This window comes from Temnothorax americanus, unplaced genomic scaffold, assembly GCF_048541705.1.
Source record: "Temnothorax americanus isolate GAGA-0224 unplaced genomic scaffold, ASM4854170v1 Scaffold66, whole genome shotgun sequence".
NCBI classification, from domain to species: Eukaryota; Metazoa; Arthropoda; class Insecta; order Hymenoptera; family Formicidae; genus Temnothorax; species Temnothorax americanus.
In genome coordinates, this window is record NW_027509788.1 from 202,069 (window position 1) to 217,366 (window position 15,298).

The following is a 15,298-nucleotide window of genomic DNA, read 5'->3' on the forward strand; positions in this document are numbered from 1 at the left end:
AAAAATATAAGCAAACTCACTTTCTATGTAGACTAATTTGGAGATGATATAAATCTTTATATACAACGTCGACGATACAACGATTCCAGGATATACGATTCACGTGTAGTCATCCATCGCCGCCATGGTTTTTCTTCCGTCTAGGGCGTCTAGACTAGAGTCTCTATATACGTGACGTTCACGCCATGTTGTTGCACTCCCAAAGTCTGTCCAGACTCTTATAAAGGGACTCTAGCCGCCACTATCTACTGAACGGCCATTTAAAGGTCCTGCCCTGCATGGAGCATCTCAACGGTGCTGACAGAGAGCGAAAATACAGAGAGAGAAAGTGAGCAGAAGTGAGACAGAATATCAGTGCTCTGATTGGTTACATACCTCGCACGCGCATGTGCAGTTCATTTTCATCCACGCTGAAATTAGGAGAGTTGCGCTACTGTCATGAAGTATTTCATGGGCACCACCTTACACGGAAAACCACAGAACATATATAATGAGAAGAGCAAGCTCCGTGTTAAACGGAGGCAACACAAAATTAATCGTAGCGCTCGCAGTGGCTTGGCTTGGTACTAGATAGTACTATATATATATACATATGCCGCATATTTCATATTTTTAGACCTGGCTTATTTTAGTTAAACTTCTTGTACAGTCCATCTTTCTTCCTTTTCTTTTTACGTTGAAGAAAAAAAGAGAAAAAATGAACTGTGCAAGAAATTCAGCTAAAACGTAAATTACGATATCATAAGCAGTTAGGTGCAGTTAAAAATAAAATACAAAGTTAATAAATATATAATGATATTTATTAAAGATTGACATGAATCGTAGATTTGAGGTGACATATCGATAACATATATTTGTCTAAATATGATTCGCACATATCGAGAATTCTTATAAGTATAACTCATAAATAAAACAAAAAAATAAAATTTTTTTCTATAAAATAATATGATAAAAATAAACAGAAAAATGTGTTGCTCTGTTTTTGTTTGATATGCAACAATCTTATAATCTAAACGGTTTACCGCTTATATACTATATAAGCCACGCTATGATAACATTAATTTTTAAAGATAAAAATACACGATAAAATAAAATATATAAAAAAAAATAAAATTTGCTTTGTCTTATTATTATATTAGATATCCTGGTAATAACTATGGTAAGAAACCAAAAGCACAAATCTGATTATTTGAAATAAAATACTAAAATATTAATAATGTAGTTTTCTACTGGGAAAACTTGTAATAAAATATTGAAATCGAAAATGTGGTCATTTCGCTGAATCAAATTTTTTAATTTTCTTATAATGTCCGGAACTTAGAGCTTGTGATTGTACTTTACGGTCTTTAACATATATTTAAATATTAAAAATGTTATAGCCTTATATCAATAATCAAGCTATCACAGTGATGTATGTACATCACAGAAATTACTAGTGTAATTGGAAAAGAATACAGCTTTGAAAGCCGATTTTAAATGGGACATATGCCCATTCTGATATAAAAAATGGTACAACCTATTTTGCAAATTTTCGACTAGTGTAAGTACCCGATCGCTTGCATACGTTAAAGAGTCATTTTCTCCATGTTCTTTAAAAGATGTAAACAAGTGATGTTGACATTGCGTCGAAAACAAATCATCTTGGCAATTTGAACAATGTTCGTCTGGCAAATGCAATTTTTTAACGAGATAGCCGGATACGTATGAAAGGGCAAAACAGTCCTGAACATCTAACTGTTCGAAATTGATCCATTCAAGAGTTCGTGTCTCGATGTTCTTGAATAGTTCAGTTTCTTCAGGCGGTACATTTTCGGAGTTACATTTTAAAAAACATCGAAAATTCTCCAAATTTTTAGAATTTTTTTTTTCGCAGTTTGCAAATTTGGATACTGGCGCAACCAAATTGTTCAAAACAACTGTTTTTAAAGCAGCAATGAATTGGTGGCAGGTGGGGTTGGAATTTGATACACCATGTTGTCGTATCTCGCAAAACAAATTTTCAAGTGGATCCTGATTAAGATTTCGTAAATTTAAATATTTAAAACCAAGATTTTTAAGCTGTTTCTATAAATATATAACACTGCAAATTGTAATAACCCAGCCTTTCGTGAACTGATTGTGTAGTGACATCTTTTTCAGTCTTTAAATCTATTAATTTCCAATCAGTAATTTCGGACAACTTGCTCCACAATTCCAAATGAGGCGAGTCATTTGTTAAAACGCGTCTATAATTTTTGCCATCTTTCGCACGCTTGGTCCAACCATTTAACGAATCAAAAAGGTTATCAATTAATTCGGCAAATTCTGCTGTTTCTAACGATTCGACAGGTAACGCTCCACTGATAGTGAATGCTTCAATTGATGAAACGATAGAATGACTTAATTGTCGTGCAGCAATATTGACCTTCATTTTGACCAAACTATCCTAAAATCTCTTGGATGCAATTTAATAATTAAGTGTCTTATAATTTTTCGTTTGATCTAAATCAAAAACCTGTCGAATGTATTGAAATTTTGCCGTCTTATTAGGCCTAAATCTAATTTTACATCGTAGTAGAGCGTTTCGGGTACATTTCAATAAGTGGGGAACATCAAAAATTGTCACTATTGTCTCGTTATTGACTACAAATGTATAGGAAGTTGGGTCAACTTTATTTTCAGCACACAATTCCGAAATTGCTCTTTTTTGAGTAGGACCCTGGTCACAAACAGTCGCCTTTACCGTGACTCCAATTTCTTGAAGTTGCATAACCGCATTTGTGATGATTGACTTAAGGTCAGAAGTAGAAATTGTGCCAACAGTGAAATAATAAGCGACCACTTGTTTCTAGGGTTTCCTCAAACCTCTTATCATTAGCACCAATGCGTGATTTGCTGGTTTATTAAATCTGCTTAACTCTCCTAGATCTTCGAATCCGATAATTATTTGTTTGTGAGCGTGGTAATGGAAACCGCTATCTAACGATATTTCGTCGAAAACTAAAGTGCAATATCGGTCAAGTATGTGCATGTCATTAATTTTAATTTTAAGTTGTTGCAGTAACAATTTGTTTATGCCAGTATCAAAAGGAACTTTTGAAAGTAAAGTTTTTAAAGTCCGAGGTGATGGCAACTGGAAGAAGGCGGATAGATATTTATAAACACGCGGACTTCGCTTATAAACGGATAAGACAAATGTCTTATCTTCTTCAGTCCACCTTCTTCCAGCTGGAGTGCGATCAACGTTTCGTAACTGCGAATCTATAAAGTTTTGGGTCACAGTATTTAACTGATTTTCTATGCATTGGAAAACATTGTCTTTATATAGTTTATGTAATTTCTTTAAATCGTCGCTTTTGTTCTGAAGAGACTTCTTGATTTTACAGTCTATTAACTGTTCTACGATAAATTTTGTACATTTTACGTTTAGTCGGTGTCATTGCGTTCGAAGATATTCCTGCCTCTGTCAAGAAACCAGTTTTTCGTTTCCTTGTTGGTATAATTTCATTACGTTCTGTCAAATTATCCGTAACTATTGTATCGTCATTGTCATCGTTATCGCCACGTTGGCAATTTGCATCTTCACAGATACAATCTTGCTTACAAAACTTGTTTGACTTTATAGTATATGAAATATTATTGAAACTGTTATCATTAACGCTTTCAATCTGTGTACCTAAACTTTGTTCTACGTTTAAGTTAACAGAAATATCTTCAGAGGCAATGTTACTATCAATCTGTGTATCTAAACTTTGTTCTACGTTTAAGTTAACAGAAATATCTTCAGAGGCAATGTTACTATCAATCTGTGTATCTCAACTTTGTTCTACGTTTAAGTTAATAGAAATATCTTCAAAGGCAATGTTACTATCAATCTGTGTATCTAAACTTTGTTCTACGTTTAAGTTAACAGAAATATCTTCAGAGGCAATGTTACTATCTATCCTATTTGAAATATTGTCAGCAATAGCTTGGCTGACAGTTAACGTACTGTTCAAATCCTTGGACACAAGTGAATTTACCGAATTTAGTGGTTGACAATAATTAGTAACTTCCGGATCACTTTGGAAAGGTGTTGAAATTTCTATCGGACATAAATTGGAGTCACTTTGTAATTGAAAAAGAACTACGAAAGGGTTCAACGCGTGTTTTGTAAAATTTACAAAATCTTCTTTTTTAAAATGATCTTCGCAAATATATTTATTACAACAATTTTCAGTTAGATTAATGCCACAAATCTTTTTCCATTGCACGTTAACGGCTGAGTATGTGGGGAATCTATAAAAATGTTTATTTTGTACTTTTTCAAGCCTACCTTTGCACCAGTAATACCCATTATTGCATTTAGAAAACTGGCAAAAAAATTTTTTGCGAAGAGGCATGATAACAAAAAGATTACATATGATGTAACTGACACTACGAGGGAATAAGAAAGTGACCCCAATTTCAAAGAAACGAAATTTTAACGAAAGTATAGAACTCATAATATATTATTCATATTATAGAAAATGACTCGTATGCATGTAAGAAATCGGGACATTACATACCTTATGTAATAATATTTAGTAATATCACATCACATCATCTTGCTAACTTATTTAACCATTCCACGCAAAAATGCCATTGTGCAGACAACTCCGCCAACAGAAGAGACCATCCTGCACATGTAGATGATCTTGTGCAACTTCTGGAAAATTGTTACGAAGGCATATGAAACCATATTCGTTACACTAATTGTTTACACAAACGTGTCACATTAGGGCGTTTGAAAAAAAACCCTTTTTTTTATTTTTTGCGACTCACCCCAAAATATCCAAGCTTACCTAAAAAAAAAATTTTCCTCAAAAATATAGCAAAATCGAACAACTTTTAGAGGACGTTACCAGCGATTTTCAATATTTTCGATTAAAAAATCATTTTTTTTTTCAATTGTTTAAAATTCCAACTTTTCGAGTTTTAATGATAGTTTTAATTTTAGAAGAGGAGGAGTCACTATAATTACCTATCTCCGATCCGCTGATATTTCGCGTGGCACTTCGATCCTTGCGTGACGCGACCGAAATTCAGAATTAAACGATTTCATATTTATAATAATGATGAGAGATCACATTAATAATAATATTAACCTCGCGACACGACGCGGGACGATTAACCCTCGCGACACGACGCGAGCTGCGAGCTGTCCTCGGAGCTGTCACATCACGACACACACGACGCACTACACGCACGAAACTCGCCACACTCCGCGATGACAGTCCCTCACGGGATGAAGCAAGCTCGCGGCGCAGCAATCAATCGAGATAGCCAATCGGCATCGCGGAAAAGAGGCTTCAATTTTACGATACAAACGAAATTCACTCAGGTAACACGTCTTTTTTAAAAGTGGATAAATTTTTAAGAGCCAAAATGGAAAATCCGGCTATGTACCGGGTTGCGGCTAATCTTACTAATTAAAACGAGCATAAGTTTAATGAGATTCGTTAATTAATTTGGCTAAAATTTTGGAAAACCCGTTTCAAAGCAGCTGCAAAGCAGCTTTCCTTGCCAAAGCAGCTGCTTTGAAACGGTTTTTCTCAAATTTTAGCCAAATTAATTATTAGAAGAATGGCTAATTTGCGTTTATTTGTCGCTTCGGCTGTGAGTTTATTAAACAATTATGGATTGGCAAGGTACAATGGTGAAAAAATCACAAACTATAATTCCTCTTTCTAATAATCTTTTTCCAACAATTTTTTTTAACATATTCCACGATTGCTGTCCTATACAATTTTCATACATTTATTGAATGAGTTCAGATATTACGACGAGTCTTAAAAGAGGATACAGCGTCTTTCCGCCACATTATATTCAACCGATACCCAGGAAAGAAGATCAAGAAGCTCTATTTCAAAGCGATGAAGCAAAAAAGATAGTGCACGAGCAAGTGAAACCAGCACTAGTCATGGACACTTGCTCTGAATTTTATGACAAAAGAGTGCTGTGAGAAACTGTTCCAATTTTCTTTAATATAGATTATAGCCCATTCTACAATAGCCGTAAAGTATGCATTAAGACGTAAGCAGTAAGCTATTGACTAATGGGATTTTTACAATCCAAGAATGATCGGCTGTAGTTGGTCAATTTTTACTGCTTAGGTACGTCTTAAAACATACTTTTACGGCTATTGTAGAATGGGCTTATCGCGCCATCTCATAACTTACCCAATTCAGGATATTTATTAATACTCTCATGAAGAACGGAAATAGGAAATTGGCGACAACGTTGGTATAACTAATACTTTCGAGAGTGTCAAAAGATTGCAATTGGACCGCTATCACAAGGCAACGACAAGCGAGGCGAAAGAGAATATTGAATTGGATCTGTTTGCAGTTTTTCACCGTGCTGTTGATAATTGCATACCAATTCTACAATTAAAAAATTATAGAAGAGGAGGAATCACACGTATCAGGTAATACATTATTAAATATGTTAATTACGTAGCTACGGACAAGGTAAAAAATGATTTTTTCAGGTTCCTATTCCAATTGCACCTGTGATGGCACAGCACAAGTCCATGTTGTGGTTAATACAGGCTGCGAAGGAGAAAGACGACAAAGAGAGATTTTATCATGTACTAGCCAAAGAACTAATATAGCAGCATATTCGTAAGCATCTTCTAATAGAAACATATAATTACTTCTATCTCAATACATATACTATACACGAGATACATGTATTACAATGATATTTCTATTGTCTCAGGTTCGTGCGGTTAAATGGAAGCAAGAATTGAACAAGAAATGCCAAGCTAATCGGGCTTACGCGCACTTCAGGTGGATGTAGTTAAGATAGGTTCTACGTATACATAAATAAAGTAATTCTGAAACGTAATGACACTTTATGGAAGTATCTTATACAAGTTCAATAAAACTATTAAACCATTTCCAGAACGTATCTAAAATTTTCAACGTCGATTATCCGTCCAAACTTCATATTTATCTTTAAGTTCGGCTTTTGCAAGATAAACACTATTTTTTTGTATAGAGAATCGGTGATGCTGATCGGATTATCTGACATGGGAATGAAAGATCTCGTCGAGAGGCGTTTCCAAGTCTATTCTTTTCCCCCAATAGTCTATGTAAGATAATATCACTTTCTTTTCATCCAGTTTCCAGTATACGTATCCTACGAGGTTGTTACAGAAAAGTCCAAGGGTGTGCAACCATAATGTCATTATAGCTCCTATGGAAAACAAGTAAAAAAATAGTGCAAATTAGAAATTTGCACTTGGCTTCCTCATAGAGGAAGTGATGTCTTAAGATCACGGTCTTACATACAGGTCTCTCAACTCTGATGTGTGTATGTGCCAAATTTATCGAAATTTCTATAACTCCAGAACTGATTAACCAAATCTTAACGAATATTATATATGAAATAGGGGTAGAATTTTCCGGGGAGTACTATAGAGTGTATAGTTTTTTGTTACCAATTTTCTGGAAACCGTTTTTTTTTATTTTTCTAATTCTTGAGTAAAAAAATTTGACGAAGCAAAAAGAACCCCTTGATTATTAGCAATTTTTATTAATTCTATATATTCTTCAGTTTTTTCTACCCCTATTTCATATATAATTCGTTAAGATTTGGTTGATTAGTTCTGGAGTTATAGAAATTTCGGTAAATTTGGCACATACATACACACATACACACATAATAAAAATTGCTAATAATCAAGGGGTTCTTTTTTAATAAAATTATTTTTGCAGAAATGTTTGTTTATGCTTTAATTTCCGCAAATTTGGAGATATCGATCTATTTCTAATTTTATTATATTTTTCAGTCCTTTTTCTACCCCTATATACAATTCGTTAAGATTTGGTTGATCAGTTCTGGAGTTATAGAAATTTCGGTTAATTTGGCACAGTATTACACACATACACACATACATACACACATACTGACATTTTTTAAAATAGCGATTTTTCGACGTTTTAGAACATTCCGAACACATTGGCAAAAGCAACTAAAAAAATTTTTTTTTACGAAAACAAAGCTTCCTCTATGAGGAAGCAAAAAGAGAAAATGTCTATAAGAATATCGTAATCGTTTGAGAGAAATCTAAAGTAAGTTTACAAGAATTTTACCAGTTGTTATTGTCACGACAGTCAAGTCGAGAGGCAAAATACCAGCCAGATGAAGTCCAATGATCACATCAGGCGTGGCTGCTCCAGCGAATATAGTAAGCCGACGTTTTACAACGTTTATACCGCAAACTTGCTTGACAAAAGGATCGAAATATGTAGATTATTTTATAATCGGGGAATCTCGCGGAGACAACTTTCGCCTGTTGCTTTTCTTCGCTTTTCTTTTTCGTTGCAGCACGACTCAATGTTTTAATATTAAAAATTCAGTCTAATGCTGCTCGAAGCACGATATAAAGATTGTTTGTAAAGGTTCAACAAGAGTCGAGAATACATTGAGCGTTATGTCATAATAAACTATACGCGAACGAAATTGCAATAATAGCAATCTTTTCTTTTGAAATGCCTCTCCAGTTGAGGACTGAAGCACCTTCAGTCTTCCATTTTAAATTATATTGAACCTATTTTATTGTATCTCTCCACTGTAAATACATATAGCTATAGGGAGCTTTCCAGCAAGCGACACAAGTCGACACGAGCATCGTTCTATCTTTTTTTTTTGGTAATGAGTAACAAAGATAAAACGATACTTGTGTCGACTTGTGTCGCTTGCTGGAAAGCTCCCATAGTCTTTTAGATTATTCTTCGTATCTTCTTAAGCAAAATTATGTATGTACGGCGCAAAACGGCATATTGGCAGCTAATGGCCAAAAACTTGTGATGTAGTTTAAGCATTCGACATGCTTTTCTAAAATACTTTTAAATAAAGTATTTAGTTAAATAAAAATATACTTAAATTTAAATACTTATTTAAAGGTATTCACTTATTTAATATATTTAGTTCTAATATATTAATATATATATATATATATATATATATATATATATATATATATCTTATTTAAAGTTATCAGTGATCGAATTGGTATGACGTCCTATACGGAATGAGGGAGGTTCCAGGTTCGAACTCTGCTCAGGTAATATTTTTCGCAATAAATTTAATTATTTAAATGAGATGTTTTTATATATATGTATAAGTGTCAAAGATTACTTCAATTTAAAATAAAGATCAAAACCCATGGTCGAAATGTCTTGACGATTTCTGACCAAAACCAATGGTCGAATTGTCATCACAATACAATGTTAGCCAATTGCACAGTCGATTCAAAGAATTTTAATTGTATAGTATATATACTTTACTTAAAGGTAATAATTAATAAGGTAATAATAATATATAATAAGGTAATAATACAACAATATAGCTGAGCAAAACTTATTTGCGCTGCATGTTAATTTGCTGCCCGCCGTGAATATTCTTCCTCGGGTTTTATCCTTTGTTTGCCATTATTATAGATTATGCGATTATATATGCCAGCAAATCTTGCGTGCTTTTTTATGCCAATTTGTTCTCATTTTATGAGCAGGAAGTTGTATCACATTTTCGCCTATCGTTTTGCAAACATCATCGCGCAATTTAATTAAAAAAATTGCATTGCTTTTCTACTAAAAAAAAATTGTTGTAGACACAAAGTAAAAGTGTTAATAGAAAACAATCAATGTCAATATTAATTTTATGACAATATTAATTTTTACGGCATGATTACGATAATTGGCAGCCCCTTGATTTAACAAAATGGTTTCTGATAGTATTTTTTGCATTAAGGTCTTATACCGGAAGTCCACCTCTACCCACCCTTGCTTGCGGGGGAGGGGCAGTAGCCCATGTGTCTGTCTACACACACAATTAAAGTATTATTTAAAAATTCATATTATTTATTTTTAACTTTAACACTTTATATCTAAAAAACTAGAGCAATTAACCCCATAAGACCTAAATCATTTTTTGTTTAGCGTAAAAAATACTACCAGAAATTATCGTCAAATCAAGGGGCCACAGTTATCGTAATCGTCCCATTTTTACAAATAGTTATGAAATTATATCGCTGCATAAAGATATATAGGCTCGTATTCTGAATGCACTTTTATTGATATATGCACGCATTTATCGATAAGAGTGCGTTTAAAATACAGGCCATAGGCCGGTATTCATAGTTGGTTCTTATATTTAAGACCATGCATCTTAATTAAGTACAATTTTAAGATGTCATTAACCAATCACAGAGCCGTATTAGCATCTTAAGGTAGGCGTCTCGCTACGTGCTAGTCATGTGACTGTTTGTAGGTTTTCACGTTCAGAAATATATTTCAGGCAATTTTTGCTAAGGGAAAAATAATTTTATGAATTATGGTGTAAAATTTCATACGTGCCAAAGTATGTTACTTTTTCCAAATTATGTGATTTTTCTCATTTGACTCCGTTTTGATCAGCTGATCATGCGAGTCGTCGAGAAAGGTTACAAGTGAGGTTACATCTCCTTTTCGATTGAATTTTGACAATTACTGAGAAAGGGTTTCAAAACGCATGACAGGGGTGTCAATTACTATCCAATTCGGCTAAGAAAGACGAGCCTCATAACCTGCAACTACAGTGATTAGCCAGCGGCTTGCCAAGTCTTCCCAATCTTACCTCGACCAAAGAATGTCTGCTCGATTACCGCATTTTCACTAAAATAAACTAAAAAATTAGCAGCGAAATCTCCGGTAAACTATATATTTTATGATTGCATCGGATTCTTCGAAATCTAATGTACAAAAAGCAATGTTTTTTCTCACTTCATCTAATCGAAAAATGCGAAAAATATGTGATTGAAACCGTGATAGAGCCTTCTTTTTCTGGCCGTCTGTATGAAGTAATGCAAAATTTGTGATTTTCGAGATCGATTTTCTAGAGTAAATAGTCGGTAAGGAGCCACAGAAAAAATCGACTGCAAAGCTGATCATATAATTTGATATAAAATCCAAAATCGAAAACTTTATCTAATACATGCCCTGACGAGACGACTACCTTAAGACATTATTTTAAAACCGTCTTGAAATAAGATCAAAATAAGGTTGAAATAAGATGAAATATGAATACCAGCCTTAGACTACAGAAGCGTGAAGGAGAAAATAAGGGCCCTACGATGATTTCAGCTTAAATAACTCATGGTATTATTTATACTGCATTTTACGATATATTTAATGTATGACTCTCATCGATTTGACTTTTTTCGAAATTACGTAGATGAAGTAAATCCCTGCCTTTGAGCCACCGCTGCTCGTCCCCTCAACTGAAACGACACATTGTAAGTTGAAACAGGTATTTCCTCGGTCTATTAGTCGATAACGATATATCTGTAAATGTAACTATATATAATAATATAAAAATCTGTAATATATTTACTTTTTTTTCAATTATCCTGAACCGTTCTCTTTCCTCGTTTATACATCTCCAGAAATTTCCTCTACGCCTTTGCGCAAATCTCTTAATTTCATCTTCTTTATAGATATCATTTTTATTTCAGTTTTGATTAATTATTAATAATCTTTCATTTTTTATTCTTCCATTGTCGTTTCGTTTTTTTCTTTTTCTTTGTTTTCTTTCTCTTTCGTTTCACGCACTTCTTCGCCTTCTTCTCCTTTCTCTCTTTTCTTAGTTTCTTCGTCTTTCTCTTCTCTTTCAACCGTTTCTTCTGTCACCCTCTCACTTTTCGCTTCTCTGTCATCTAACTGTTCTCTCTCTCTCGCCTTCTCCTTCGCTTCGTCTTTTTCTTTGCCGCTCTCATCCCCCTTTTGCTCCTCTTCGTTTTTCTCTTTCGCCGGATTGTTTCTCTTTGTTGTCTCATAATTTTTCCCCTCCTGCTTTTCTATTTCTTTCATCTGACCCATCTGCTTCCAATTCTCAGTTTTCTTATTCTTATTGTTAGTTTTGTTGTTATTATTTACGTCCAATCTTCGCATCTTCCTTTTCTTATAATACTCCTTCATAGCTTCCTCATAGGTTTGAGCAACTTCGGCAAGTATGTCAGTTATCCAACGGGCTACCACGTTTGCTAAAAGTTGCAACTGCTGCGTCGCACGGTCGCCGTTTTTTGCGTCCGCGTATCCATCAATCGATATTAAACGCTTCATTAACACGTCTGCGATCTCGGGGATGCCCTCCCGCGTCTCGCGCCGATATTCTAAAATACTCTTGACTAAACGTTCCGCCATCAGGTACTGGGATATCGTTGCGTCATGGTCCAGCGTCGTTGCGCGCGTGATATCCTCCGCGAATTCCGCGATCTCTTCTGCAGTCCGTTTCTTCCTGAGCGGTAGTCGCGTCGCCTTTCTCATTCTGCGCTCCTTTTGGCGACGAATTCGCGCGGCTTCTCTACGAGAGATCAAATAGAATTTTTATTTTTAGGATTAGAATTAAAATTTCTACAGACTCGGACGTCACAGAGAGAGTCCGACGCATTGTCAGGCGAAATCTATCTGATTGTGAGATACGACACATTACTCCGGAGTTAAGCAGGACTCGGCTTCGACGATCTTGACGAGATTATCCACGAACGCCGGCGGCAACGTCATCGCTTTTTCGTTCAGCGTGTTCAGCGCGCGCTGTTTCGTCGGCCGTGCTAGTTCTGCGATCCGAGTTGACGCGGATGTCGCGGAAACTCGTGGTACATTGCGCTATGCAAAGAAGCGAAAGATTAATAACAGAATTAATAGTCCCGGATGGTCGAAGAGCAGATTTTTGCAAAGTGTCTGCCACAATTTTCGCTAGAAAAAAATACAACGGAATCTGCTAATGGAACACGATGGTAGATCGACTGCAGAGACCGGGCAGAATCCAAGCAATATATACACTTTTGTAAAGAGTGATGGCAAATTTCGCCCATTTTTTGGACCTCGAATTTCAAACTTTTTTTCATGGCAAATAGTACTATTAGATGAAACATTAATCCCAGTAAAATTTTAAGATGAGCATAGGCACGGTTCCGGAGATACAAAGAGGTGAAAGTGACGATTTTCCAGTCAGGGTGCGTATTGCATAAGGAAGAATGCGTGGCTGAACTTCACGTATTATTGATGAGGGTATTTTTTGTCGCCATCCCAATATGTGAAAGGCCAGGGGACTCGCATTAAAAAAGCACCTCAATATGTGAGAGGCAAGAGGACTCACATTGAAAAAGCACTCCAATCTGTAAGGGAGGCAAGGGGACTTATAGTAAAAAAGCAGCCCCGATCCGTGAGAGGCGATGTCAAGTTTCACATCAACTCCATCTATCTCGGGGAATTTTCATGCTAGACAAAAACTAAGGTCATATTTGAATCCGTCATAAAAAAATCTATAAGAGCGATATGTTTCACTTCGTTATATATATTTTATTCCTTGGTATGGACACTTGAAGAGTTGTGAAGTGTGAAGTTTGAAATTCGAGGTCCAAAAAGTGGGCGAAAAAACAGGTCTTTTTGCCATCACTCTTTGCTGCTACGTAACTTGATCATATATGTGACATACCTTTTTAGAAAATACATCTTTAAATATTACTTTAAATATTACTTTTACTTATTTTTAAATAAAATATTTAAAGGTGCTTTTTAGGTGTTTAAAACCTAAAAGAGGCTTAAAATTAGATATTTAAAATCTTAAGGAAATATTTTTAATATCTTTAAATACCTTTTATTTAAAAGTAATATTTAAAGAGTCAGCGAGAGATTCTTGTTTGACATTTATTACTGTTAATTTATTATTAGTATTAATTATTGTAAATATTTATTATTATTAATTTATTGTAAATAGATATTATTTATTATTATTAATTTCTTATTATTTGCCATCGTGTGTATTGCGCCGTGCATATTCTTGCTCAGTTTTTGCCGTCTGCTATTAGATTATGTAATCATACGAAAAGTTCATTTCGAAACATATGACATATATTTACTTTCGCGATTCTCGTCGCCTTCGAGCGTAACTTATCTTGTATCCTTTTCCTTTCCAAACGCGGGTAGTCTTCGAATACGTCAACCCGCTCGCCCTTGGCGATTTCCGTTTCTACGCCGTTAGTCCCGTTGTCATTTGCGGCCATGGTTGCGTTTTTTTTCCCCGCACAATAAACTCTAAATATAGATTAAAAGAGATTATTTCCCTAGTTATAACTTCCAGATCTTTCATCGAACGATCAAACCCAAGATCCGTAGATAGACGATATAAGGTCTTCTCACGGTCGCCATTTTTGACTCAGTGAATATAGGTATACATATACATATGTGCGCGTCATACTATAGATATTATACTGTGTGCGTGAATTACATTGCAATTAAGTGGTTGCAAGCAGCAGTTGATGAAAAGTTTAAGATAAAAAGTTGCAATGCCAGCCTGCTGTGCAAAAAATTGCAAAAACACCGCACTGAAAATGATTTTCAAATGTCGAAAACAATTTTTTTTTATTGTTGTCGCCATTTTCGGTCCAAATAGCTTGAAGTGAATGCGACGACCTTATCTGTCATCGCATCTATATCTACGGACTTTCATCGAACCTATAGCGACATATCGTACCTGGTTTACTCGGTTGAAGCCTCGCCTAAAATTATTAAGGATCCATCATATTCGATATTTATCTTGCGATAAATAACTTGGAAACGTTTCACGTGATAATTTACAAACGGGAACGAGACATTGAACTTTTAACGACTGGTTCCATAATGTCCAAAGAGACCTCGTGTCTTAAAAAAAAAAAAGAAAACGTCAGACGTCGATAGATGATTGACTTCAATTTCGATAGATAGTTTTGCTCAAAATTTTTATTCGCGTCACTTCAGAGTGCAAATAAAACAATTAGTTAAAATTGTGCTGTAAATTACAAATCAGTATACAGATTAGTATCACGTGTTCTCTAATCTCCGTGATTAGTATATTTATATAAATTATAGTATATCTACATGAATTATTTATGTTATAGACGTATAGGAATATCTGGATGGAAAGCGAATTTTCGCGGGGTTGAAGACTGAAGGGTAAGAAGAATGGGAGTGTCCCGACTTCCGTTTAACCACGTTGCGATTGACCACAGCCACTCATAATAATATAATTATTATAGACTATTTTATTATTAACACCTTAAATACTTATTATTAACGCCTTAAAACACGATAAAAATTATTTTTTTGTAAGATTAATAAAGTAGTTTGCCTCTTGCCCGACATGGTTTAAATTACCTGACAAAAATCTACCTTCAAAAATTTTACTATTTTAAACATATATTAAACTCATTATAATAAATTAAACGAAATTGGTTAGAAACACGTTGTAACAAACATTCGGCATTACAACTCAG

At 34.7% G+C, this 15,298-nt stretch overlaps 2 protein-coding genes and 2 pseudogenes across 3 annotated transcripts; 1 reads left to right on the top strand and 3 right to left on the bottom strand.

Moving 5' to 3' along the window:
- Positions 1 to 354: 354 nt before the first annotated feature.
- Positions 355 to 6,381, top strand: LOC143905755 (small ribosomal subunit protein uS7m-like). Its single transcript, XM_077421348.1, has 3 exons — positions 355 to 563; positions 5,775 to 5,958; positions 6,189 to 6,381. Exons 1-3 carry the CDS (start codon positions 491 to 493, stop codon positions 6,247 to 6,249), a joined length of 318 nt encoding a protein of 105 aa, XP_077277474.1. The 5' UTR covers positions 355 to 490; the 3' UTR covers positions 6,250 to 6,381.
- On the bottom strand, positions 557 to 4,074 carry LOC143905764 (uncharacterized; annotated as a pseudogene).
- A 339-nt stretch (positions 6,382 to 6,720) lies between the features above and the next one.
- LOC143905754 (uncharacterized) lies at positions 6,721 to 8,899 on the bottom strand (annotated as a pseudogene). The gene is made up of 2 exons (XR_013259313.1): positions 8,100 to 8,899; positions 6,721 to 7,200 (listed from the first exon to the last, which is right to left on the bottom strand). The product of XR_013259313.1 is annotated as an uncharacterized LOC143905754 (transcript).
- A 152-nt stretch (positions 8,900 to 9,051) lies between these two features.
- LOC143905746 (uncharacterized) lies at positions 9,052 to 14,680 on the bottom strand. The gene is made up of 6 exons (XM_077421327.1): positions 14,521 to 14,680; positions 13,907 to 14,081; positions 12,478 to 12,650; positions 11,380 to 12,348; positions 11,002 to 11,266; positions 9,052 to 10,231 (listed from the first exon to the last, which is right to left on the bottom strand). Exons 2-4 carry the CDS (start codon positions 14,048 to 14,050, stop codon positions 11,532 to 11,534), a joined length of 1,134 nt encoding a protein of 377 aa, XP_077277453.1. The 5' UTR covers positions 14,051 to 14,081; positions 14,521 to 14,680; the 3' UTR covers positions 9,052 to 10,231; positions 11,002 to 11,266; positions 11,380 to 11,531.
- Positions 14,681 to 15,298: the final 618 nt, after the last annotated feature.